Genomic DNA, 25,599 nt, shown 5'->3' with positions numbered 1-25,599 from the left:
AAAACACGGCCTCGGCCGCCATCTCGTGCCAGTGTCACGGTTTCACCATGGCCGCTCAGTCCAAACTACTCCCGCCCGAGCGCTCTATCCGACAGATTCTCTCCAGCCTATCGTCCCTTTACCTGCGCCACCGCAAACAGATCTCCCGCACCGTCTACCTCGCTCTTTTCGCCGCTCTAGCCAAGCGTATCCACAATGCCATCTCCGAGCAAAAGGCAGCGTCCCGGGCGCAGGTCGACCTGCGCAAGCGACCTGGCACCAGCAGTCTGGGTGATGGCGACGAGCCACCCCGGAAGAGGGTCGAGGTGAACCGCGAGTTCTTTCGAAATCTACTCCGGCTGCTGAAGATTGTGATTCCGGGGTGGAAGAGCAAGGAGTTTCGGCTGCTCGTTGGGCATAGCGTTTTCTTGGTGTTGCGGACGATGCTTAGTTTGTATGTAGCGGAATTGGATGGAAGGTTGGTGAGCAGTTTAGTGCGAGGGAAGGGGAAGGACTTCCTGCTGAGTCTTGCGTGGTGGATGATTGTTGCGGTGCCTGCGACGTTTACGAACTCGATGGTGAGTTGCTGTTGGACTCGTAGGATCGCGATCGGAGATTGACTGACACTTCTGGTTGCGCACTAGCTCTCCTATCATCAGTGCAAGCTTGCCCTCAGCTACCGAAAGCGTCTCACGGATCATATCCACGACAAGTATCTGAGCAACATGACGTTCTATGCGATCTCAGCGTTGGACGACCGAGTCAAGAATCCCGACCAGTTGATCACGGTCGATGTCTCTCGCTTCTCCGACAGCTTGGCGGAGCTGTACTCCAACTTAGCGAAGCCGATCCTGGACATGGTGATATACAACTACTCGCTATCGAAGAGCGTGGGAGGCGAAGGCCTGTTCATCATGAGTCTCTTGGTCCAGCTATCTGCAAACGTCATGCGGGCCCTGACCCCGCCATTTGGCAAATATGTCGCTGATGAGGCGCGTCTGGAGGGCGAGTTCCGGTTCCTCCACTCAAGATTGATTGACTACAGCGAGGAGGTGGCCCTCTATCACGGCCAAGAGGCCGAAAAGGACACCCTGGACAAAGGGTACTTCACACTCATCAAGCACGTCAACCGGATATTACGAAGACGATTATATCACGGATTTATGGAGGATTTTGTCATCAAGTATTTCTGGGGAGCTCTAGGCTTGATCTTGTGTAGCATGCCCGTTTTCTTCCGCATACCCGGACAGATCACACAAACTATGGGAGACCGCACAGAAAGTAAGTTTTGCACATGAACGTTCTTGCCTCAGACAAAACTGACAGGAATAAACAGGCTTTGTCACAAACCGCAGAATGCTACTGTCCTCCTCGGACGCCTTTGGCCGTCTCATGTTCTCCTACAAGGAGATCTCAGAACTTGCTGGCCACACAGCACGCGTCTCATCTCTCCTCGAGGTCATGGAGGACCTGCAAGCTGGACGTTTCGAGAAGAAGCTCGTCTCCTCGGCATCCACCAAGGAAAACGCCGCCGTTCTGTCCGGCCGCGGCGAGATTGAAGAAAGCGACTCGATTGAATTCACCGACGTTCCCATCGTCTCCCCCAACGGCGACGTTCTGGTCCGCAAGCTCTCCTTCACCGTGCACCCAGGCGACCACCTCCTCATTGTCGGCCCCAACGGCTGCGGAAAATCCTCCCTCTTCCGCATCCTAGGCGGTCTCTGGCCCGTCTACGGCGGCAAAGTCAAAAAGCCCCGCTTCGACGAGATCTTCTACATCCCGCAACGGCCCTACCTGTCCCGCGGCACTCTGCGACAGCAGGTGATCTACCCGGATGGCGTGCGCGAAATGCGCGCTAAGGGCGTCACAGACGCCGACCTCTACGAGATCCTGTCCATCGTGGAGATCGCCTCGGTCGTCGACCGGCCGGGCGGCTGGGACGCCGAGGAGGAATGGCGCGATGTCCTCTCCGGCGGGCTCCAGCAGCGCATCGCCATGGCCCGACTCTTCTACCACCGGCCTAAATTCGCTATCCTGGACGAATGTACCTCCTCCGTCACCCTGGAAATCGAACGGGTCATGTACGAGACCGCAAAGAAGCTGGGCACGACCCTCATGACGGTCTCGCATCGCCGGAGTCTCTGGAAGTACCACAAGAAGATCCTGCAATTTGATGGGCAGGGCGGCTACATCTTTACTGGACTGGACTGGGAGCGCAGATTGCAGTTGGAAGAGTAAGTCTATCTTATAACCTGTTCTTCCCTAAGTGATGCTGACTAGAATCGTCGTCGCAGCGAGAAAGAAGAATTGGACCTTCATCTTCGTGCAGTTCCCGAGCTACAGCGTCGTTTGGCGGAGTTGACTGCTGCGTAGATCCATTGTCGGGTTGATATATAGCATATAAGACTGTACTATGGTTCTTTGACTAGTTCTCGGTATAGACCAGACCGACCTTTGATTTCATATTTCTGTCTGATTGTGATAGTCTGCAACTTGAGCTTGCTTGCATCTCCATTCGTCATGAATAAGCGTGTTTGTCGGTGTTTGGTCAGGCCTGTACATGTGGTTTCCTTTCTGGCATACTCCCGTCAATCGAATCAGAAAAAGAACCAGAGAATTCATGCAGTAATCAAAGATCGTAAAGTGCGCCTATTGACCACGACAAGAACCAAGCAAATTTACTCAGCCGTGGCACAGTTAATCATCTCTGACTTCCAAAGGCTCAATGTTCCAGATACTGTCCGCATACTCACTGATCACTCGATCAGTAGAGAAGAACCCCATCCGCGCCACGCTAGTGATGGACTTGGCTATCCATTCATCTTGGTTCTTGAACGCTTCATCCACAATCTCCTGCGTTGTGATGTACGAATTGAAATCGTCAGAGACCAGATAATAGTCCCCGTGTTCGGCAATTGCGGACATGAGCGCAGAGAAGTTGCTGGCGTCACCGAACATATCGCTGCGGATCGCCTCGAAGACCTTGGACAGGTGAGGATCGAGCTGAAAATCGCCATAGAAATGGCGATGACGGAGCTCTTCGACATCCTCCGCTAATGTCCCGAACAAGAAGATATTCTGCTCCCCGATCTCGCGCGTAATCTCGATCTGGACGGTCACAGTTAGGAGACATGTCGAAAAAAGGTAGATCGAGTAAGACTTACATTAGCTCCATCACAGGTTCCGATGATCAAACCCCCGTTGAGAACAAACTTCATGTTACTGGTCCCGCTGGCTTCTGTGCCTGCAGTGGAGATATGTTCGCTAATGTCTGATGCAGGACAGATGATTTCTGCCTTGCTGACATTGTAATCTTCAATGAAAATGACTTTCAGAAGATCACCAACATCGGGATCATTGTTGACAACTGCCGCAACTTTGTTAATCAGGTGGATAATAGTCTTAGCCATCCAGTAACCAGGTGCAGCCTTCCCGCCAAAGATGGACACTCGGGGCACGAGTTTCTCCCTCTCCTCCTTCGACATGGCTTTGATGGTCAAATAGCGATGGATGACACCGAATATATTGAGCTGCTGGCGCTTGTACTCATGGATTCGCTTCACCTGGACGTCGAACAGTGCGTTCGGGTTCACGCTGTAGCCCGTGGTGTCTTTGATATGCTTAGCGAGTCGCAGCTTGTTGGCAGTCTTGATCTCTGACCATTCTGCTCGGAAGGTCTTGTCGTCGACATAAGCTTCGAGCTGATCGAGAAGCGTCAGGTCTTTCAAAAAGTCATAGCCCCCAAGCTTCGAAGCAATCAAGTCGGATAGGCGTGGATTGGCCTGGTGGAGCCAACGTCGAGGAGTGATACCGTTGGTGACGTTGGTGAATTTGTCTGGTCCATAGATTTTCACAAAGTCTTTGAAGATTGTCGTCTTGATCAAATCCGAGTGCAGTTCAGCAACACCGTTGACCTTGTGAGATCCGATGATCGCAATGTGTGCCATTCTGACCATTTTGGGGTGTGATTCCTCAATAATGGATACGCGGGCAAGCATATCCCTATCCTTGGGGAACCTCTTTTCCACGGACTGCAAGAAGAACAGGTTGATATCGTAGATAATCTCGAGGTGTCTGGGCAGCAGATTCTGCATCAAAGGTACAGACCATTTCTCCAACGCTTCCGGCAGGACAGTATGATTTGTGTAGCCGAAGGTCTTGGTTACTAGGCTCCACGCTTCGTCCCACTCGAGACCCTCCTGATCTATCAGTATGCGTTGCAACTCAACGATAGCAAGCGTAGGGTGGGTGTCATTGAGCTGGATCGCCACCTGCTCTGGGAACTTGCTCCATGCTCTCTTCGTCTTCTTGAACCTCCGGACAATGTCATAGAGCGAGGCAGCGCACCAGAAGTACTGCTGCTTCAGTCTCAGTTCTTTTCCTCTCTCGAGGTTGTCGTTGGGATAAAGCACCGCTGAGATAGTCTCTGCACGCTGTTGGTCCGCGACTGCACTCTCGTAATCACCGGCATTGAACTTCTGGAAATCGAACTCCCCGCTGGCTGCCTTGCTCGACCACAATCGGAGGTTGTTCGTCGTGCGAGTCCCATATCCTGGGATCGGGACATCATAGGCCACAGCTTGAACGGCTTCGCCGTCCTGCCAGGAGTGAATGGTCTTGCCATTCTCATCCTGGTACGTTCTCACCCAACCATAGAATTGAATTTCAACAGTGATGTCGTGTCGAGGGAATTCCCAGGGGTTGAAATCGAGCCAGTAGTCAGGGATCTCAACCTGATAGCCATCCACAATTTCCTGTTTGAAGATACCGTATCTGTACCGCAATCCGTAGCCCCAGGCTGGATAGTTCAGTGTGGCCATACTGTCAAGGAAGCACGCGGCCAGACGCCCCAAGCCTCCATTTCCCAGAGCGGCATCATGCTCTTGGTTGATGACGTCCTCAATTCGAAAACCAAGGTCCTTCAGCCCCTCTTTTTTTTACAGAGTCAGCATTTACTCGTCCTGTAACGGTCCTGCAAGCTGAAGACCTACCTCGGGCAGCATCCTTCATCCCAACATTAAGCATCGCATTGTCTAATGCTCTGCCCATGAGGAATTCAAGAGAAAGGTCTACATATTATTTAGCTAACTACCACAAGGGAGATTGGGACATCCGAGCAGTAGCACCTACAATAGACCCTCTTCTGGTCGGCGAAGGATTGACGCTGCTGCGTCTTATTCCATTCAATGATCAAGCGATCCCTGAAAGCGAGCGCGGTGCCCGAATACGCGGCCCTGGATGAAGTTAGACAACCACTCATGTGAGCCTAGGAAAGATGAACTCACAATTCATCACAATTGTACAGCGACCGTGCCAGTGTAGTTTCCACATGACGGACCAGTTCTTTCTATGGCTGATGGTTAGCCCACAACGCTCGCACAGCGATTGCTCATTAAGAAAACGCACCTCAAATTCATCCTTGTCCGTGAAACCCGAAGCAGACTATCACAATAACCATCAACGAATCTCCTCAGTCAAACAATTAATGGGCATGCTCGCTTACATGCTTTTTCCATCTGAATCAGCGTCGAGAAACATCAGTGATACAATAGCTTCAATGGAGAGAAAAGAACACACTTACGCTTCTCTCAATGGCTCAGGAATACTGGCCTCAACGCTCTTGATTTCTGCAGGTCCAAAACCGGTGTAGGTGCGCTTGTGCTTCGGACGGCTGAAGCCAGGGCCGACAGGGCCTTGGAGGGGGATGGGGGCTCCGACAGAGGGCCTTCTCTCGCGACGTTCACTGGACATTGTGAAAGCGAGATGAACTACCAAAGAATCTGGGACAGGAAGATGACAGCGTAATTGATGATGATGGTGCTGCAGACCAACGCCAGATGCAGAACTGGATGAAGTTTATATTCGCCGCAGTTGGAATAAATCCGTAGAATTGTACAAAGGTATTGGATCAATGCCACTGTATAAAAGCAAGATTTAAAAAAGAAGGTCCGAGCGACCAGGAATCCAAGGACGGGAAGGTATGGTAGAGTGGTAGAGAGGGAGGGGTTATTTAAGAAGAGGAGGAGGGGAGGGAAAAGAGGCAGAGAGAAGAGAGGAGAACAGGTCACGGCTTTAGCCAGATGAGGTCAGACAGGAACAGAAACGGGAAGACAAAGACGACAAGGTATAGGACCGGTATAGAGACGCCTTGGGCAGATGGGACAGCAATAATGGTGGGGTTGAGATCAGTAATCTAAGAGGAGCAACATAATTCTGGTAGTAGTTACTAAAGTAGATAGTAAGCTAGATGAGCTTCATCTGCCTCGACTAAGGTACATTAAGAGAAACAGACACTATCATAGGTAGGTATTGTATCATCCACTTGGTGGAACTGCAAATGGACACACGTGAGCCTCCAATAGAACTCCAGACCGTCATGGACTGTTACCAACAGCGCGAGCTTCGACCAATAACAATTCATGGCAGATAGGATATGCACCTTGCAGGAGCTCCAGAGATCCTGTTTCGAATAGCTTGGGCACTCGGACAGTAGTGTGGGGAGTGGCACGATGATGGACGGATTGACTCGGAGGAGACGGCGATAACTTGTGCTTTGAGAGTTGTAAGAGCGAGGGGAAAAGTGATTAGCACCATGGAGTAATAATTTCTCTTGCTCAAGAGAGAAAACAGCCTATCGTTATGCTCTATCTACAGCACCCCGTACCTATAGGAAGTCATGACGTCCACACCAGCTTATCAGGATATGGCGGGGAACCATCGAACCTAAAGACCTGCAGGAATGTTCATGAGGACCCGGCCTATCCACTGTGCGACCGCAAAATTGCTCATTTTCAGTCGCTCAGTGAACTTAAGGGGTACTCACCCTAGCCCATCTAAGGTGTTTTGGAAAGAGGACGCTCTTGACGCGTAGGTCCCCTTCTTTGAGGAGTGTTCACAAGATCATAGCATCTCAACTCTTTGCATGTGGAGACCCCCGCATAAATAATGGAGTACGTGCGTACCTAGTAGCCGTTCAGGCCGCCCAAGGAATCAACAGTCTTAGAGTCACCTTATAGTATGTTCGGACCTCCAACCTATTTTTGCTGGAACCAAATATAGAATTCTCAGGATGTTGAAGAATTTGATGTGGTATTAGTATATCATCTCAAAAACAGTCAAATCAACCTCGTTTCTAATTAGCAAATGAGGCTGTCGTAGATCGCCATCTCATATATCAGAAAGACAATAATGGCTTCTGAGGGACGACAGGTATTCCTTTCGAATATAAGACCCATATCTTCATATTATGACTGACTGGCTTAATTTATCTCAGCGTTGTGTCTGACGACCATGCAAAGGCAGCTTAGGTTGGTGTGCGAAGAGTGGTCAGATGTCAGACCGCAGAGACAAATTGACCAGCAATGAGAAGACAAGGGATCACTATCAAGAGTAAAAGAATTAGGCCAATGCAAAGAGACGCTGCAAGCACTATAAACACAGAAGAAGAAATCGGGATGGTCGTCGGGAACTGAAACAAAGTAGACCGCCGTCAATGCATGGAGAGGAAGATCCAAAGCAAAGAGTGAGACATAGCGGGCAAATGTAGATAAAAGTGTCTGAAAGCATGAAATAATGATAGTATAAGGCTTCACACTTGATATATGCAAATCGTGCCGAGGCCGCCAACTTTTCACTGAAGGTAATATGCGGCACCAGATCCCAAAAGCAGACCAAAAGCTAATCGTCGTCGACCGAATGCAGAATAGGATTGCTACCCATGAAAAAGCCACCGGAAAACCAAGAAGAAACACCATGCCACAAATATCCAAAAAGGTATGACCCAGTCCAGCGCCTGACACAATGACGCGAGACAAGAATAGCAGAGCACCACAACGCCTATGCATTCAAGCAAACATAAGAGAGTATCAAGATGGAGAACGGGGAATTGAAACGAGAATCGAAGCAGAGTCGTAGCCGTGAGTTGGTGGAGGTGGTGTCTTTGGCGATAAAGCTCGTCATAAGACGTAAGAGATCGGTAATTGAATGATTGGAATGGTCGAGAATCGACTGAGAAAGATCATAAGATGCCCGAATCTTTCAAGGCATTTTGTAATATTGTTTCTTTGACCGCAGCGAACACTAGACGAATATTCGTGGTATCGGTTGCTTGAGTCAAACTGTTACGAGGTCAAGTCAGTTTGTCATACTCTTGAGCTAGACCTACTGGCCCGAAAAGACGGTACTTACTGTGGATATAGATTCAGGTGCGCTCGGTTGACCTGGTTGAATCTCCACAGGAGATACTTGGCAGCCCGGTTCACATCATTACCGCCAGAGTAATCGGGAAAATAGTTACTCAGGGGCGAACGGGGCAATTTCTGTCGAAAAAGATCCACTTTGTTGAGGAAAAGGATAATACTTGTTCGCATGAACCATCGTGAATTAACGACGGAGTCAAAAAGAACCAAGCTTTCCATCATTCGATTCTTTGGAGGTGGTCAACGAAGAAAGCCAAGTTTAGTAAACATAGAGATGACTTACTTGATTGCTCTCTTCTAGCAGTACTTGATCGTACTCACTCAATGCCACACAGAAAATGATCGATGTGACGTTCTCAAAACAATGGATCCATTTCTTTCGCTCGCTGCGCTGACCACCGACATCGAACATACTACGGACTCGTTAGCATCCTAGACTAGGGACAGGACAATACATTGGAAAGCAGTCCCGTACTGTATGCTGAGTTGGCCCATTGTAAATCTTGTCTCATAGATACCCGTCGTCTTTGTTCGAGCACGGAGCACGTCCGCCACGTTCGGAATATAATCAGGAGCCGCTATGCGCTTCGCTTCCTCAAAGAAACTAATCGCAAATTGGATCAATACGCATATTTCTAAAAAGCAAGAAGGGAAAGGCAGAAAATGAACTTACTATGGCGCAGAATCCATCAGGTAAAACTCATTCTGATGCTCTAACGCAGTGGATGTGCATGGATCATTCCAGAGATAAGTGACGGCATCTCCAATTCGAGGATCGAGAGGCGTGTTTGGATCAGGGTCGATATTATATTCAGAAAGGAACTCGATGAATTCGCGGACTTTGGGACTCGTTGGTTGGAGGTTGAATTGGTGGTAAGCTCCGATGAGAGCTTTGGTGCAATCTAGAAGATTTTTGTAGATCGTTAAACGATATAACGCAAGTTCCTCCACCGTGTAGCCGTTCTGATGAATGATTTTCATTTGTTTGACAATCGTAGATTTCCCGCTCTCTCCGGACCCTGTCACAAATCAAAGGAAAGCTCGCGTTAGCCCACAGCACCATCACCATTATTATCCTCAGGAAAATCCAGAACTGACCCAGCAGAAGTATCTTGCATTCTCTCCGTAGTCGCCTGGAATCCTCCTCTAACCGGCGATCAATGGCCTGACTTCGCTTCTTTTGTTCCGCATCCCCTGCTGACTCTGTGCTGAAACATGACCCCATTTTCGGCCAGGTTCTGCGTTATGTATAGAACAGCGGAAAGACCTAAAGCATTAGCTGCCAGCACAGGTAAGCGGCATCAATTAATGAGACACTGACACCCGAGACACTCGGGGTAGGACTCATGAACTAGGCAGCCTCTTGCGCGCAACCCCGATGGCTTTGAGAAACCGACTTTTGAACTCTAGGTTTATAGGCAATCGGGGATTAACGGGGAGGTAACGTTCGATGATGGTTGCGACCGACAGGAGAAGGATGAATAACTAGTTGGACGCGGTATAGTGAGTTGCAAGGCAACGGCGAGCAGTTCCGGTCTTCGTTAAAGGCGCAAGAAGCGAGTACAGAGTAAAGACCGTCAGGCTCTGGGGCGGCAGTGATGACTCGTGACGCAGGTAATGAGACTAGGGGAAATGTTGCTTCGGTCGGTGAGGAAAGAGCCCAAGTTCCTATTGCTTTTTCTCCGCGAGTAGAATGATTGGGATGAGGGGTGACAGGACTCGATTGCGGAGCAGACAGGTGTGTGAGAGTGACGAACCGACGCTAAAAAGGGTAGTCAAGGTCGATCGGGAAGAGTGGATGGAGAGCGGATCTCAAAGAGAGATCATGTAAGCAATTAGGATCGGTCGAAGGCGAAGTACTAAGAGTGATGGTAATTGGTAGGTACAAGGTATTATACCTGGGTAGCTGCAATAATGGCAGATGTCTTAACCTGATAGACAACTAAGATCTGATATATTAAGCGTAAGTCTGCAGACGCTTTGGAGAATCAGTATCCAGGTATAGTGACCCAGTTGTGGATATTCCAAATCGTCATATAGACAGGTTGAAGTGGAGATGGCACAGAGAGGAGAGCCTGAGGAGGAGTTGAGTGGGTAATATTGGTAAAAACGTGGATGGGCGAAGCTTACGGAGTACTAGTAGGTAAATAATAAGTCTACTGCGCCAGGTAAAAGTCTGACAGTGACCTAAGGTAGGAAAGTGAAAGAGATGCTTAAATTCCAGCAGTGCTGCTGTCCACTGGTTTAGAGTGAGGCAGGAAAAGGGTACCTACCTTTACCTATAGGTAGGTACGTACACCTACTCTTTAATGACGAAGGCGTCGGAAACGCAGTTATTACAGGCTGGTCTGGCTGTCATAGCGGGATCATTGGAAGCTGATCAGTCCCTATTTCTAAACGCATAATCAGCCCATGCCTTTCAAAGGATCTAATCTCTTCTACGAAGCAGTGATTGAGGGGATCAAGCTTAATGTTCAGTTGTTTTTCTGATTTATTATTGGAGTACTTCTCTGCCGCTTTAAATTGCTACCTACTTAGGTACTCTAAGTATTACTGCTTAGACCATACCTACGGGTAGGTAGGTAGGTGATGACTTGGTGTACGTTACCGTACGTCCCGATACAGCCTGATGACCCAACTCTCGTTGTAGCTGATCCCCTTCCCAGGGCGTAATACGGATTGCTATTCCAGGGCGCATCGAAATAATGCTGAGGCTATGTTTCAATCATTCCCAATTGGTGAGTTGAAGCTCTGCCTTCTACATATATCTAGCAGAGTGCACTGGAGGGTTTCACAAGCTATGCCACGCATTTTCTACTTAGCTTCTTGAGGTCAAGGATGCAAATGGTGAAGACTTTACTACTGATGACAGACAGGAACTTTAAATTTGAAGGTGCTTGCAGCGGCCAAAGTGATATGAAATGAGACCCTTGATCTTTATTTTGATGCAGCTCTAATATTAAGTTAGGTATTCGTACCCCGTACCCAATAGCATCTGCTCTGTACGGAGCAGATTGTAATGTAGTGGTACACACCAGAATCGAACAAATGAGGGACGCTGTCACTCCGGACCTTTACAGCAACTAAATCACTCCTCCGTGATTGCTGAAGCAAAAGCTGAGCCACGGTAAGTACCTTATCAAGGGGCCAGGAGAGATTCGAAAATAGTTTGCACATCTTCAAAAAGGGGTTCGGGCCAGATCCATATTTTGAGTCTGTGCTTGATTATTATTGCGATCCTCATCATGTAAATTATTGAGGATATATTTCTTTGTCTGTACCTGCCAACCTATACTTAAGCGCGCTTCCCTCTACCGTATCTAGGTATTAAAGACATCTACCTAGTATCGATCTTGTAACGCCTTGACCGAGTGAAAACCCGGAATGATCCTGATGAGGGGCTAACTCAGTTGAGTAGGTACCGGATAGAACAGGAGCATAACTTGTGAAGCTAACGAGGGATTGAGTCAGTAAGGTTCCAATCTACTTCATAATCAGTATGATACAATCTAAATATCCCTAAGTTGAGTGCATGTCTAAACTGCACTTGATCAATTGATAAGAATTTTATAAAAGGTCTTTCAATTGTGCGCTATGCTCTTTCATGATGGTGTGGTACAGCAAAGTCGATTTCTCCTGGTTGATGGAACTGGTTAGAACCGGATCAGCCCCACTATGATGACATCTATCACAAAGCAAGATGCTGGATCTAGGTAGTCTAAAGCCTCATCTCAAATCCCAGTTGGTGACATACTCAGAGGAAAGGGTGTCCATCGATGATCATTTGGCGAGGATTATATATTACTTGAAAATTACCCTCATGGCCAACATGAAGAGGACAAGCAGACTTCCGAAAGCCTGAATGTGCGATAGAATTTGGAAGGGCACTGCCTTTCTGTATTGTGCTCGTTGTCTGTGTACTCTCGGGCTGTTGTTTCTGATCAGCTGATCTACTAGGATTATGCTCAGGATGAATAATTGCTTGATATCGAAGATGGACAACATCGGGAATTCGTAATAAGCTGCCTGACTGCTTGATGGATGGCATGCAACCATATCTACAGGATGCCGCCTCAGAGACGCGCTTGTAGAGAGGTGTAGTGCTAAATTGACTGATATAATTTATTCCCAGATGACATACTGGTTATCAGCAATGCAAACCTGGAATAGGATGATATGATATTGAGGGATTTGATAGGGACCTGTGTAGAAGACTTGCTCTTCGGGTACTAGATGTGATCCCTGCTGATAGCACGCATTGATGACCGCAGATGGCTGTACAGAGTGAGAGGAAGATAAAACATACGTCCCCTCTGTTCCGCCCGTGAGGATCTATTTTCCAGGCGATCTTTATGGCATTCTTGCTATTTATGCAAGCATTAATAACGATGATGATACCCTGATGGTGTTGTTTTTCCTTGAATTTGGAACAGTCTTCCAACCAATTGGCCGGACCTAATAATCGTTGTGGTCTAGACAGGTAGGTACTATACCCACTAGGGCCGAAAACACACCGGCCCTTTTTTCGACTGTGCTCACTTTTCGTCGCGGACGTCATCGTCCCTGTTTTTGATTTTCCTGGGACTCGAACTGAGCGGACTAGGAAGCCTCGCTTCCCCACACCTGCTAGGCGCCACTTGCTGCCACGGCTTTTGCCCGCCCTCGCTCCCCTCTCTTCCTCTCGGAGCGCGACTACGTAGTTACTTCAACTGCATCTGTTTTTTTTTTCTCCTTCATAGGTTTTCGACATCCTCATCTGTTGGCTCTATACATTCGTTAAACTTCCGCTGTTTGGAGATCCTTGAGCCAAAGAATCGGAGATACTGTTAGAGCTGCCCTGCATTCTCAGACGTACTCCGTCCATCCCATAATCCAAAATGGCCGAGTTCGTGCGTGCCCAAATTTTCGGCACCACCTTCGAGATCACCAGCAGGTACAGTGCACGCGATCAGGAAACCTCGAGATATCAATTGTGTTAACAAGAGTGCAGGTATACGGATCTTCAACCGGTGGGAATGGGCGCCTTTGGACTTGTCTGGTATGGTTGGCAGAACACGGCATACCCCTTCTTTCATCTTACGATAAATGCCGTCAGATCTTCGGCCTGTTCGAATGGGCTAATAACTATCGCGCGAAACTAGCTCCGCACGAGATCAATTGACAGGCCAACCCGTGGCTGTAAAGAAGATCATGAAGCCTTTCAGCACTCCTGTTTTGTCGAAGAGAACATACCGCGAGCTGAAGCTGTTGAAGCACTTACGGCATGAGAACGTTTGTGGATACCCGACTGCAAACTTCCCACCACATTTGTGTTCTGATTCCCTTGGTAGATCATTAGCTTGAGCGATATCTTCATCTCCCCTCTTGAGGACATGTATATGGCAACCCCCTCGAAGCCTAAGGCTTGTTGCTGCTTTCTAACAGATGAACAGTTACTTTGTCACAGAGCTCCTTGGGACCGACCTCCACAGACTCTTGACTTCGAGACCATTGGAGAAACAGTTCATTCAATACTTCCTGTATCAGATTTTGGTGTGCCTCGACTTTCCCCCGTTCAGACACTACTTGATCGCTAATCACTCATTCTGTAGCGAGGTCTGAAATACGTTCACTCAGCAGGTGTCGTTCACCGTGATCTTAAACCCAGCAATATCCTTATTAACGAAAACTGCGACCTGAAAATTTGCGATTTTGGCCTTGCTCGTATCCAAGACCCCCAGATGACCGGCTATGTTTCGACGAGATACTACCGAGCCCCTGAAATCATGCTTACATGGCAGAAATATGACGTGGAAGTCGACATCTGGAGTGCTGGTTGTATTTTTGCCGAGATGCTGGAAGGAAAGCCTTTATTCCCGGGCAAGGACCATGTCAACCAGTTCTCTATTATTACAGAACTGCTCGGAACTCCGCCAGACGATGTCATTCAAACTATCTGCAGCGAGAATGTGAGTGAAAGACCGGCATTGCGCCTGCTACTTATTGCGGACTCTTGCTAACGCGGGGAACTTTGTCAGACTCTGCGATTTGTCAAGTCCCTACCTAAGCGCGAACGCCAACCTCTTGCCAACAAATTCAAGAACGCTGATCCTGAGGGTACGTTTATGCATCTGGGGATATAGGAGCAAATTTGGTACTGATGCCTTTTAGCGGTCGATCTTCTGGAGAGAATGCTTGTTTTTGATCCCAAGAAGAGGATCCGCGCCGGGGAAGCACTTGCGCACGAATACCTCTCTCCCTACCACGACCCTACCGATGAGCCCGAGGCCGAGGAGAAGTTCGATTGGTCGTTCAACGACGCCGACCTTCCTGTGGACACCTGGAAGATCATGATGTATGTTGAACCTCGGTGAATATTCTGTCTCGTTGACTGCTAACACTAGACGTGCAGGTACTCTGAGATCCTCGACTTCCACAACATCGACCAGGGTAATGACGCTGGTCAGGCGCTCATGGAAGGAGGCGTGGCTCAAGCACACCAGAACTTTGCCTAAGAGTGGTCACCATGTGCATTTGAAATGAAGCGCAGACAATTTTGTTTAATGAGACGATTTTCTTTTGGTCTGTGTAGACGGGGAACGAGCTTACGATTTGTCCATTTGAACCTACTTCATCCTTTTCATGTTTGTGTTCTCTCCCTTCAAAGCGGGCGTATGTACACGACCTGCAGTTCACCTCCTACTTGCTTCGTCCTGGCGTCGTTAAGAGTCGGAGGGTGTGGGAACTCAGATTGTTCATTCTTGCCTTATTCCTTTAGTGGTGTCTCCAGCACAGAGCCGTCCTATTGTCTGTTCTTATATACATACACACCGTTACGTTCACGAATCCCTCTTGGATGGAAATGTCTAATAACAATGTCGATGTTGATTGTTGGTCTAGTTGAAGATGATGGCCGGAGAAGATTCCTACAGGAGTTGCTAGGGCACAGGATGCGATCTGATTCTGTACTATTCCCCGGAACACAATGTTCCTACGTCTTAAGACATCGATATCATGTTTACTTTTTGTACGTAGAGAATTAAGTTCAGCAAAAATGCGCCCGCAACGAGGCATACCTCTGACGTAGTTTGAGGAAGCGATTTTACCCCGGAGCAACAGCTTGGATAATCGTGGCGGGGCCATGCCGAAATACACATCGCCGACTCAATTACCGCCCGCCCGCAGACTGTGATTCGTCTCCCCTGGTTGCACATCTTTAGCAGTCGAGGTGCGCGTATAAATCACTCTCGTTTTGCATGTATCATTTATCACTGCGGTATTCTATCCCAGTGTGACAGACGTTTCGTCACTTATTCGTTTCTTGCAGAGGTGGCCACGGTTTTCCAAAAGAGGATATAGCTTCGGACGTGTCAACGTCCAGATCCTCTGTCTAACCCCCGGCTTTGCATGACGCTTCGGCGGAATGTCTGATATTCGAGGCCGCCAGGGCCCCATTGTGATGGTGATTGATTTCCACCATGCGAGGTGAGTTCTCTCAAGGAACACAATGGAGACTGCTTTGTATCGTGTTCTGCTTGAACAGGAGAGCTGTGAGGGGCAGAAGAATGCGACGGGGTTAATTCCCTAGTGGTTATTGTCTGCGCCTTTCTTCCCTATATCTCACATTTGGTGCTTCTGGAAAGCTCTCTTATGGTTGAAGGTATCACCAGCTGACGGTTTCTGTCATCGAAAATAATAGGGGCCCGGAAATCGAACTGTGCATCGGAGAGGAGGACATCGATATCGCAGCAAAGAATGACTGGTCTCTTTTACCGTTCATGGCGTTGTCGGATGGGGCGCATGCGTACGAAGCCATCCTTCCCTTCCCCATTGCCCGTCACAAAGCGGACTCTTGCGATTGACTCGATATCTTCGGCGTACCAGATCTACCGAGGAATTCTCATACTTTACCCTACGCAAGAAGGAGACCGAGACGGCGCCGGCAACATCTCTGTTCGGAATCGCCTGCTCACGACAGCTCGACTCGAATCTGCTTGTCAACCGTCCTGCGGATGTGACTAGATCCACTGTACAAAAGGCCGTCGTCGTTATTACAGATACCCCTCAGAGTGTGGGACAACTGAGGGAGAAGCTCTCTGTCGTGACTTCGGCTTGGTTCGCGCAGCGGTACGTTGACAATACCCATGTTTGCGTTAAGTGATGGTTTTGGGTGCTAGGCACCTCGTTGAAAAAAGTCATGACTGATTGAATGTGTGATAACAGGGACTTCTCGGACATCGATATCCTGAAGGTTGGCTTGATGCTCGCATGGCGTCCAAAACCCACAAGTATGCTAACGCATGGGCTAGAAATTCCGTGAAGGACTCATAATCAGTTGGGAACAGAACGAAGCATCGAAAGATCAGAATCTTGGTAAAGACAGATTTGTTCCATGATGCTGACCGGAATGGGTAGCTAATTTGCGGAAAGGCCTCTCTTTGCGGGAGATGATACACGAGTTCAAGTACCAGACCCTTGTGTTGTTCAAAGCTCTACTTCTGCAGCCAAAGGTATGCAACGATCATGCTGCTTGTTGGCATATCTGACCTTATTCAGATGCTCTTCTTCGGCTCACGATGCGAACGTTTATGCATGATTCAGTTCTCACTTATCTCACTGATTCCGGGCCTGATCAATAGCCTTCAGGATTGTGCTGATCCGGCAGCTGATAGCTACGCGCAGACTGTGGGGAAGCCAACTTCCTTGAAGACGAGTGATAGAGCGTCCTGTATGTGACCATACGCCGCTCTTATGATAAACTAGGCTAATAGATAAAAGTGCTGGCATATATGGGTTTGCCATTGCAGATATTTGGAAAGGTTCGCTGCTACGCAGGACACAAGATCGAGCATCGCTAATACTGCGTTAGGGAAGCATGTTTGGGCCTTATACACCACTTCAGCAGCTGGACCTGCTGGCGGATCATGGGACGAAGTCGTACGTTGTTGGATCCACGAACTCGCTCCTTTTACAACAGAAAGATCGTTATAGCGACATATTGATTAATGTAAGTGATCAATTTCCATCGCCTGGAAGCTCCTTGTTCTGGCACTGACGTATTTCAGCTTGACGAGGACGTTATCACTATTTCGTCACCCTCTCTTCGAAGCGCACTGGTCCTATCCGCCGCCGACAGGCGCTGGATTGACCTCCTTACACAGATCATAAATGATACTTGGGATGAAACACATCCTCAGCGACCAAAGGATCATGGATACATGGGTTCGGAAGAATTCATCCGACTCCAATTCGAGGAGTATCTACTTGCTTTGCTGGCCTCCATGAAATACCACGAGGAGCTTCACTCTTTCGGTAATGGTGAATCTGGCCGGAGGAGCAGGGCGCAGTTGGAAGCATACAACATAGAGGGTGATCCGGCGTTGGATTTCAATCCGGATTTCCTGGCACACTGGCAGACTACTTCCAATTATGCCTTATTTAAACGCTTGACGTCCGACGCCCTTTTATTCTCAATCGTTGAGCCTCGTCATCCTTGCGCGGGTGGTCTCACCATAGAGGACATTCAACGACGGGTGTCGCAACAGGTCGCGGAGCTTCACCTGGACGAGCGGGTGCGTGAGGGCCGCGAGGCTCTGAACAGACATCTCGCAACCGGCCAGAAGAAAGTCAGCGCTGCATTCAACAGTTTTTGGGCAGATATCGAGTCGATGCGGGAAGCACAACGGAAGCGGAATGAGGAGAGAGCTCTTCAGTCGCAACGATCTTCGATGGACCAACCTCGGCCGTCCTCAGATACAGCGTCTGTCGCTTCAGCCACAAGCTCCTGGTTCGGTGGACGCAAGCCCCCCGCTGTGGACATTGCACAGGCGCAAGCATCCGTCAACGCAGTGAGTCAGAAAGCTGGCGCATATCTTAGTTCATGGAGCTCGTGGGCCAGCGAGAAACGCAAGGAATGGCAGGAAAAGAAGGCCACCCCATCGTCGCCGTCCTCTATCACCTCTCCTTCCACGCCTACATTGTCTAGTATAACCGAAGGTGATGACTCGGAAAGAGGCCGACGCCGCTCGATGCAGCAACAACGCCAAAGTGAAGATTCAGCTACCCTCTCACGCAGCGGGAGTCGACGGAAGAGATGGAGCAATATCCTTCTGAGACGGGAAAGCGGGGACTTTGGATTCCCCAACGCCAAAGAAGACGGCAGTCCGGACAGCAGCGAACATTGCCATCCATACCCAAAGTCGCCCTTGTCCTGCGAGACCTCGGCTGGCGAAGACGACGTTGCGCAGCCAACTCAGCCTAAATTCATCGATCCTTCCACTGAATCTCCAGTTGAGAAGGAGCCTGAGACATCCACAAATACTGATGTCGCCGAAAGTCATCAGCCTACAGACGAAAAGCTAGCAGAAGAATCAGCATCTCATCCGTCAAGTGATAAAGCACCGTCCGCCTCTGCCGAACCCACACCACTCAGCACATCGGCCTCCAATTCCAACTAGACCCTTACTCTTCAGCCCTGCATTCTCTTCTTGAGCATTGACAATACCGAGGCTCGACGATCGATGTTTATCAAGCGTAATGCCTTTGCATCATAACTTTTCTCTTGGCCAGAGCGCTTTTACCCTTTAATTTTCAATTCATACAAATATGACTATTCCTCATTTCCTTTTTTCTTTTTACCCTCCTGCGAGCTTGAATACCCAAGAGAACGGCGCTTGCATTGATGATAATCTACCCCTTACATACACCTGCATTGATACCATCTTACCTTCTGGATTTAATGAACTAAGCCACCTGCTTGTACATGCGTTTCTCCTTGGCCATTGTTTTGGTTTGTTGGCTCGCGGTACTGTACAAAATTTGTGATGATTGAATAGTGAAGCTGTGATGGACCTCATAGCCCAAGGAGGAATTGTACACCATACCTACCAACCCACGGTCACGTAATCTAGTACGCCTTTTTGGAGCATAATCTTTAGCGCCCATGGGAGAACATATTGATCGGAAGGCCAAAGAAGCAACCCATCTATTTAATCGTGGTCAGTTGGGTAATCATTGTCATATCTTCGCTATAGGAAGCAATACATCTCTTGTTCCTGCTAGTGATGAACCGGAGCCTGTGCCAAAGCGAAACCGGATGATTAAAAAGACAAATATCAGCGCTAAGATGAGGTGGGAGCAAAAGCAAAAGGTTGTGGCAAGCAAATGGTATAAAATCACGCAATGTAAGCGATCTCATCCCCGTCCAACCGCTCTATATAGTCCTTCTCCATGAGAGCTTCGATATTCTTTTTGATATCCTGCACCTTGGGAGGAAAGCGGGACTTGACCTGCTGAATGACCTCTTGTACGAGCTGTACGTGCTTCATCTTCTTGCGGGACTTCATAATGCGAACGATGGCAGACTGGACAACTCGATTAGCTGCGGACGAGGCGGAGGAAATATTGAGGAAACATACCTGGAGGAGCAATTTCCGGTCCTCCTCTATTGTCTTGTGGGTGTCATCTGACTCTACCTTCTGCTCTGATTTGATCTGAATGTTTAGATTGACCTTGATCTTCTTGTTCTTGAAGTTGTAATTCAGGGAGAATGAAGTTCCAGGTTCGGGTTTGGCTCCTTCAGGGCTTGGAAGGAGCACCTTCGCTTTCAGCAGGATTCCCAGATTGGGGTCGAGAATTTCGGGGGCGAGACTGGTGGCCTTCTGGATATCGGAATAGGTTAAGGTGTCATGCTCATTGAACAAGAGAAGGATACCCATTTGGAATGTCGACACTTGGAAAGTATACGGAACTTTCGTGTTCTTAATGTAATTTGCTTTGACTTCGCCCTTACACAGCTGCCAGAGCCAAGTCAGCTTTCGACCATTGTGTTTGTCATAGTAGAAACTCTGGAATCGCTCGTAAGTCTTGACGATTTCGGGTGGTGCAGAAAAGCCGGTTGTAGGTGGATTGAGTGGCCAGAACCCAGTTCCCAGAATCTGAAAGTGAGCATCGACTTGTTTCTTCCGATCGTCTTCGTCAAGAACCTTCTCCTGCCAGTCTTTGTAGTTGGAATTGAGATCTTTCGAAATCTGGATGTCCTGGAACATGCGCTGCAACTTGTTGGTGTATTCGAATCCGCAGGCTTCCTTCAGTTTGCTGATCATGCTAGTCTCCGCATCGTCGGATACCGAGCTGACGTGTACCAGCCGCTTAGCCAGCATCTTGGAGTAGAATTTCTGGAAAACGTCCTTGTCTTCGATGTATTTGAATACGGTCATGATCTGTACGAGCATCTCCTCCAACTCAGACTCCTCCGCAGCCTTTGAGCCCTTCTTCAGAAGAGAATCGGTGTATCGGGCCAGCAGCTCCGGCGATTTCGTTGAACTGGATTTGCAGACCTTGTTGCGGTTGACGAACTCGCGGCAGGCGTTATCCAAGGATCTCACAAACTCGGATTCACCGTTGAAAGCCTCATTGACAAGGTTCTGATACCTGGTGTGCACTTGTAAGAGCGCATCCACATACATCTTGGGTTCGAACGCTTCGCCCTCCGCCGCAACTTTCTCGACCGCAGCCAAGCCCGCTTTTCTGACATGAGTCTCAAACTTTGCCCGCAGAGGGTCCAACCCATCCTTGATTCGCGACAAAAGTCGGTACATTCGCGCTAGGTCATCTTGGCGCTCATTGTCTAGCAGAACTTGGAATTCATCCCGCAATAACTCGGAATGTGCTGTGACTAAGACATCAAGGCAAGTGTCCGTGAGACGCTTCATGATATCTGGATGCAGATACAGGCCCACACGGGCCTTCTCCTCGTCAAGGCGAGCCTCCGCCTTCTTCATGTACTCTACCACGCTGTTCTCAGCCACGAACTGGCGGGATTCATTCTCGTAGTAGACTCTGGTCGCAGCAATGAAGGGTTTCTCGAAGTATACTCTGTAAACCTCGAGCGTAGACTTGGTGCTATCATTCTCGTCCAGACCGAGAGACACAAAAGAATCTACGATGTTCTTGATTTGCGACTGCTCGATGGTTTCGCCGTTTCGTTGCTTTTCGATCAGATTTAACACGGCCTCCATGACCTTCTCATGGACCTTCAGGAAGAAATCGTCTTTCCATTTGACGAGGTGCAAAGTGTACACATCGTAGACATTCTTCTTGCCCTCGTCGATCTCCCTCTTCACCCAGTGGCGGTTAAGGTAACGGAAGAGGTGGTTGACATATTTGGCAGCAGTTGTGTAACGAATCCATTCACGAATGTAAAACCCTAACAAGGCTTCTTCGGTATGGCTTTGGGACTCTCTGTACACGGCCTCAAGGTGGCGTGACAAGTACTCCCCTAGTAGCTTGTATAACTCCTCGCCCAACAGGTGTGCTACAGTAGAAAAATCGTCAGAACAATGTCATCATAAGCCGACATACCGTTCGCATAGGGGACGAAAAGACAAACCACCACGATGCGCCTGTAATCCTTGCCCGTTGCTGACTGCCTTTTGTGATGTGCAAAAGTTGTGTACGGCGCTAAATCGCAGGGTTAGTCAACTCGGGTTCAAAAGGAGACGAGAACATCGGTTCGAGCATACGTGTACAGGGCCATGTACTACACCAGAACGTCGCGACAGTCAGCATCGTTTCACAGAAACACCTTGTTCTCAAAATGACGAGAGAGGACTGGTAAGAGATAAGGGCAGAGACATACGGTTTTCATATCTACACCCTCCTCCAGCTTTAGCATAACGCTGTCGATACCCTTCTCTAGGAATGTCCATCTACACGGATTAGCCCAGATTCCGAGTCATAGCCATATGAAGTGTATCTGAAAGGCGGTGGAGCTCGAGGTGTCGGTGTAGGCGAACTCACGTTTCGTCAAGGTCATCCTTGTGAGGAGTCTGGGGCATTAGAGGAGGCATAATGCTTCCTGGAGCTCAAAGATGGGAGGAGTTCGTCTTGAGATGACGAAGCAGTGAAGGTCAGCAGATGAGACAACGGTCACAGTCCAAAGCGATCAGTTGGCGACTACCGGAAGGGCAGAAGTGAAGTAGAATAGGAAAATCAAACCGGCAGACTGGAATGCTCACTTCGATCGCCAACGGACACTGTTTGAGCCTCGAGGCGTTAAATAAACGTGCGGCGGCAGACGGTGAGAGTGCCGGCGGTAATGCCTTGAAAGACCGTTCAGGAAAGGCGGCGTACGAGGCAAAATAATGAGGGTAGTAAAAGACAGCTGGAGGGCAGGCTGAACGGACCAACAGGCAAGCACTTGATAACACGACCAAGAGCAAGACACCGGAACAGAAAATCAGGTAACACGCGTTTTTGCGGAGAGATGAAGCAAGAGACCAGGCGTGGCGTTGGGCGATGGTGCAGACTCGCAGGCGTGGGGATGATGGATGCTACCTTAGCGGCAGGCGGTGAGCGAGCTGAGGCGCCTACGAGGCTAGGTGCCTGCTAGGCATTGATCTATCAACTTCAGCTCGACGACCCAGATTTCTCCTGATGAAAGAGACCTCTCAGGCATCAAGCACAGAGGATCCTCCAGAATCAAGATGCTAATATAAAAATCCAATTATAGAGACATCTTTGCGGACGTTGTTAGCTGCGCGGATGAGGCTGCGAGGCTTTGTCGAACTATTGAGAGTTTAAGACCTAGTACTTAGTACAACTTCTGGCTCCTGCTTACTGGATAGCTGGACTCTTCTGTAGCTACCTATACCTATACTATACAGATACATCTAAAAATCATATACTCTATGGGCATCCGCGCCATCCAGAAGACTCGAACCGTGGATTGTTTCCTGATAGACAGCTGATAGCATCACGGACTTGTAAGCCGGGATGACGTCATGTGTGGCCTCTATCAACAATTAAAATACTGAGCTTATGTCTTCTGCTTTTTCTTCAACATAACTATCATCTATAAGCTGGTCTTACCAGTGAGTCTCGAAATATAGTACAATGTCCTTCAAAACTCCATCCGAAATCCAGGTCACCTCGCGCCAAATTCCCAGGTGGGAAAGGATCCCAAACACCTCAATCCAATCAAAGCCCCTCATGATATATCACAAGGCGTTCAGCGCATCTCCCAGCCAGCTCACCGCGCACTTGGAGGAAGTTGGAGAGGTTACTCCCCAATGGGTTTATAGCATGTATAGCCAGACACACTTCCATAGCACGACCCATGAAGTTCTGGGGGTTGTCTCAGGACGTGCACGTCTCTGCTTCGGCGGGGAAGACAATCCGAATCGATTCGAAACGGATGTCGAAAAGGGCGATCTGATCATCGTCCCAGCAGGTGTTGGCCACCGCTTGTTGGATGAGCTCGACACTGGAGAAGAGCGGTTCAAAATGGTCGGTGCATATCCGAAGCAGAAGCAATGGGATATGTGCTATGGACAGTCGGGAGAGGAAGACAAGGTCAAGGGCATTAAAGACTTGGGCTGGTTCCATAAAGATCCTCTATTTGGAGACGATGGCCCTGTGTTGCATGTCTAATGCTAATTGCCTTGCGGGCCAAGGAGAGCTGGTCAGACCGTTGGTTGCGTTAGATCGTTAAATATTCCGCCGTATAGCGCTACATCCCATAAATCATGCAGGCTGCAGTGTACCAATAAGAAGATTAACTTTCCAACGTGATAGAACGAAATGAGAAAAAATACCTTAAATACCACAAGCAAAAGAAACATATCAAGCAAAAGTGAGACAGATAGGTTGAGTTCAGGGAGCAAAAGGAGCTCTGGGCGTAGCAAAGTTCGTTGACAAAAATACAAACAGAAAAGCGATGTGAAGCAAGAGGTTCACTGGGCAACCCGCTCAACGAGTCTGTTGTCAATGAAGACTGTCAGCACTGCGCATCTAGGAGATAATGGTGGTGCCCTACCTAAGAACACTTATTGCAAAGGTCATAAGCCAAGCCAACAGAGCAACCAGCAGGACACAGGCAAGTGCTATCTGTCTGTCGCATATCGCATCATTCTTCTCAGAAATATGCTGATTGATCTCTGCCAGCTTACACGCCCCACTGACCGTGGATAATGATTCGAATGCTATACTCAGGTTTGCAGAATCGAACACTATAAAAAATATATCCAGGAGAATCAGTCGAGCCTTTGCAGCTGGAGAGCGTAGACCCAGTGGTTTGGATGTGTATTCGTCCCAAGTGATGTAAACCAGATAGACGAGGGCGACCGCATCCACAATAATAGCCATCAAGGCGGACGGGCCTTGGGGGTGTTCGTACTTGTCTGAGAGATGCTGTATAGATCCTCCAAGGGCAAGGGCAGTAAGAGAGAAGCACCAGACGGTGAGCCGAAAGATCACAGGTACTATAGGGCTCTTCAACAAAGTGCTGTGGAAGCGCTTGAACCAGATCTCTCTGCGTCGCTTCATCTTGAGCGGATCCTCGGTATCTTCACTCGGCTCCAGTTGCCCTCGCCATGGCTGCGAGAAGTCGGTATGGTTCTGATTCAACCATTCAGGTGTTACCAACTTCTCTTCAAGGCCAGGTTCTAGAGGATAGGCGATTCCCTTTGAGAAAGATTTCCACCGGGATTCGCGACGAGGGCCTAAGCCGGTCTCTTCGTCAAAGCCTTGGTCTCTGGTATAGTCTGGTCTCGACGTCGCGTAAGGGGAGTGGTTATGTTGGGCAACGAGCGCGTCATCCGGTTGCGGAGGTAGTAGTCTTGCTGTAGCCGACGCCTCGGCTTCATCGTTCGCAGTTTCATAAGATCGAATCCATGCTAGACGTGAGCCAAGTTAGTCAGTCTTTTTCCTTAATCACCTATTGGAAATGCCCGATGCCTATTTACCAGGTAATGTCCGCGGTTTGTTCCCCAGTTCTAAACGATTGTCACCAATATCTGCGATGGCGTTTTCTATAGCTTGCGAGGCACCAGCCGACGCATCTAATGTGCCATCGCGTAGAGGTTCTTCGGAGCGCTTGTCTTTCTGAAGTCCGTTTATAAGACGGGTTGGCGGTTCTAATGACTGTGGGGATTTCTCTGTGATACCGACGTCCAAGGCATGCTCAAGTCTCAGAGGCTGCTGTTGGGAATCGCGCACATCCTGTGCCATTGCCCTCCAAAGCAACGATTATTCCCAGCGAGGATGCGTCGGACTCTCGGAGTTTGCGGGAAGACGATGGATCCAGTCTGCATCGCCTCAACTCCCTGTGGTACAAGGAGGCGCACTACCAAGACCGAGCTACCGGAAATTTTTATTTCTGAAACGAGTGTATTGAAAAGAAAATGGAGGTAGGGAAAAAATCAAGTGCTGCAGGGCTGGAGCCCATTACAACAATAGTGAAGAGGTTGGGGACACAGCCCGACAGGCGTTTGATGTTCCGAGGCGATCAGATCTCAGGTTATTATGAGGACATGACGTCTCATAATAATCCTGCTAGATTAGCAAGTAGCAACAATAATACGGACCACGAGGTATCTACCACCAAGCTCAACAAGGACAAGCCCTCGCTCCAACGATCTCCTTTTGCCACAAACAACAGAAA

At 48.8% G+C, this 25,599-nt stretch overlaps 8 protein-coding genes across 8 annotated transcripts; 4 read left to right on the top strand and 4 right to left on the bottom strand.

The window, feature by feature from the left end:
• Positions 1-47: 47 nt before the first annotated feature.
• On the top strand, positions 48-2,352 carry Asppvi_002573 (ATP-binding cassette long-chain fatty acid transporter PXA2; the record flags this gene model as incomplete). Its single annotated transcript, XM_043298555.1, has 4 exons — positions 48-557; positions 624-1,260; positions 1,316-2,213; positions 2,274-2,352. 4 exons carry the CDS (start codon positions 48-50, stop codon positions 2,350-2,352), a joined length of 2,124 nt encoding a protein of 707 aa, XP_043154490.1.
• Positions 2,353-2,676: 324 nt separating this feature from the next.
• On the bottom strand, positions 2,677-5,730 carry glpV (glycogen phosphorylase; the record flags this gene model as incomplete). Its single annotated transcript, XM_043298554.1, has 8 exons — positions 2,677-3,087; positions 3,144-4,909; positions 4,971-5,048; positions 5,110-5,213; positions 5,265-5,326; positions 5,386-5,421; positions 5,483-5,495; positions 5,561-5,730. The coding sequence occupies 8 exons, from the start codon at positions 5,728-5,730 to the stop codon at positions 2,677-2,679; spliced, it is 2,640 nt and encodes an 879-aa protein (XP_043154489.1).
• A 2,266-nt stretch (positions 5,731-7,996) lies between these two features.
• On the bottom strand, positions 7,997-9,402 carry gpaB (guanine nucleotide-binding protein subunit alpha gpaB; the record flags this gene model as incomplete). The annotated part of the gene is made up of 6 exons (XM_043298553.1): positions 7,997-8,096; positions 8,167-8,405; positions 8,461-8,590; positions 8,653-8,781; positions 8,851-9,196; positions 9,276-9,402. The coding sequence occupies 6 exons, from the start codon at positions 9,400-9,402 to the stop codon at positions 7,997-7,999; spliced, it is 1,071 nt and encodes a 356-aa protein (XP_043154488.1).
• Positions 9,403-13,054: 3,652 nt separating this feature from the next.
• sakA (mitogen-activated protein kinase HOG1) lies at positions 13,055-14,671 on the top strand (the record flags this gene model as incomplete). The annotated part of the gene is made up of 9 exons (XM_043298552.1): positions 13,055-13,110; positions 13,168-13,215; positions 13,319-13,448; positions 13,508-13,551; positions 13,610-13,709; positions 13,769-14,125; positions 14,195-14,273; positions 14,328-14,511; positions 14,569-14,671. 9 exons carry the CDS (start codon positions 13,055-13,057, stop codon positions 14,669-14,671), a joined length of 1,101 nt encoding a protein of 366 aa, XP_043154487.1.
• Positions 14,672-15,579: 908 nt separating this feature from the next.
• On the top strand, positions 15,580-18,613 carry Asppvi_002569 (putative Avl9 protein; the record flags this gene model as incomplete). Its single annotated transcript, XM_043298551.1, has 10 exons — positions 15,580-15,641; positions 15,856-15,960; positions 16,041-16,283; positions 16,380-16,407; positions 16,466-16,529; positions 16,587-16,666; positions 16,713-16,884; positions 16,935-16,975; positions 17,026-17,163; positions 17,222-18,613. 10 exons carry the CDS (start codon positions 15,580-15,582, stop codon positions 18,611-18,613), a joined length of 2,325 nt encoding a protein of 774 aa, XP_043154486.1.
• A 717-nt stretch (positions 18,614-19,330) lies between these two features.
• culA (cullin culA) lies at positions 19,331-22,006 on the bottom strand (the record flags this gene model as incomplete). Its single annotated transcript, XM_043298550.1, has 6 exons — positions 19,331-19,519; positions 19,574-21,471; positions 21,547-21,617; positions 21,680-21,696; positions 21,796-21,865; positions 21,957-22,006. 6 exons carry the CDS (start codon positions 22,004-22,006, stop codon positions 19,331-19,333), a joined length of 2,295 nt encoding a protein of 764 aa, XP_043154485.1.
• A 1,045-nt stretch (positions 22,007-23,051) lies between these two features.
• Asppvi_002567 (cupin domain-containing protein) lies at positions 23,052-23,588 on the top strand (the record flags this gene model as incomplete). Its single annotated transcript, XM_043298549.1, has 1 exon — positions 23,052-23,588. The coding sequence occupies one exon, from the start codon at positions 23,052-23,054 to the stop codon at positions 23,586-23,588; it is 537 nt and encodes a 178-aa protein (XP_043154484.1).
• Positions 23,589-23,890: 302 nt separating this feature from the next.
• Positions 23,891-25,166, bottom strand: Asppvi_002566 (phospholipase D regulator; the record flags this gene model as incomplete). The annotated part of the gene is made up of 3 exons (XM_043298548.1): positions 23,891-23,915; positions 23,974-24,832; positions 24,902-25,166. 3 exons carry the CDS (start codon positions 25,164-25,166, stop codon positions 23,891-23,893), a joined length of 1,149 nt encoding a protein of 382 aa, XP_043154483.1.
• Between the last annotated feature and the right edge of the window lie 433 nt (positions 25,167-25,599).

This window comes from Aspergillus pseudoviridinutans (genome assembly GCF_018340605.1).
Source record: "Aspergillus pseudoviridinutans IFM 55266 DNA, scaffold_2, whole genome shotgun sequence".
NCBI classification, from domain to species: Eukaryota; Fungi; Ascomycota; class Eurotiomycetes; order Eurotiales; family Aspergillaceae; genus Aspergillus; species Aspergillus pseudoviridinutans.
The sequence above is the reverse complement of the archived record's forward strand: the minus strand, read 5'-3'. Positions and strand labels throughout refer to the sequence as shown.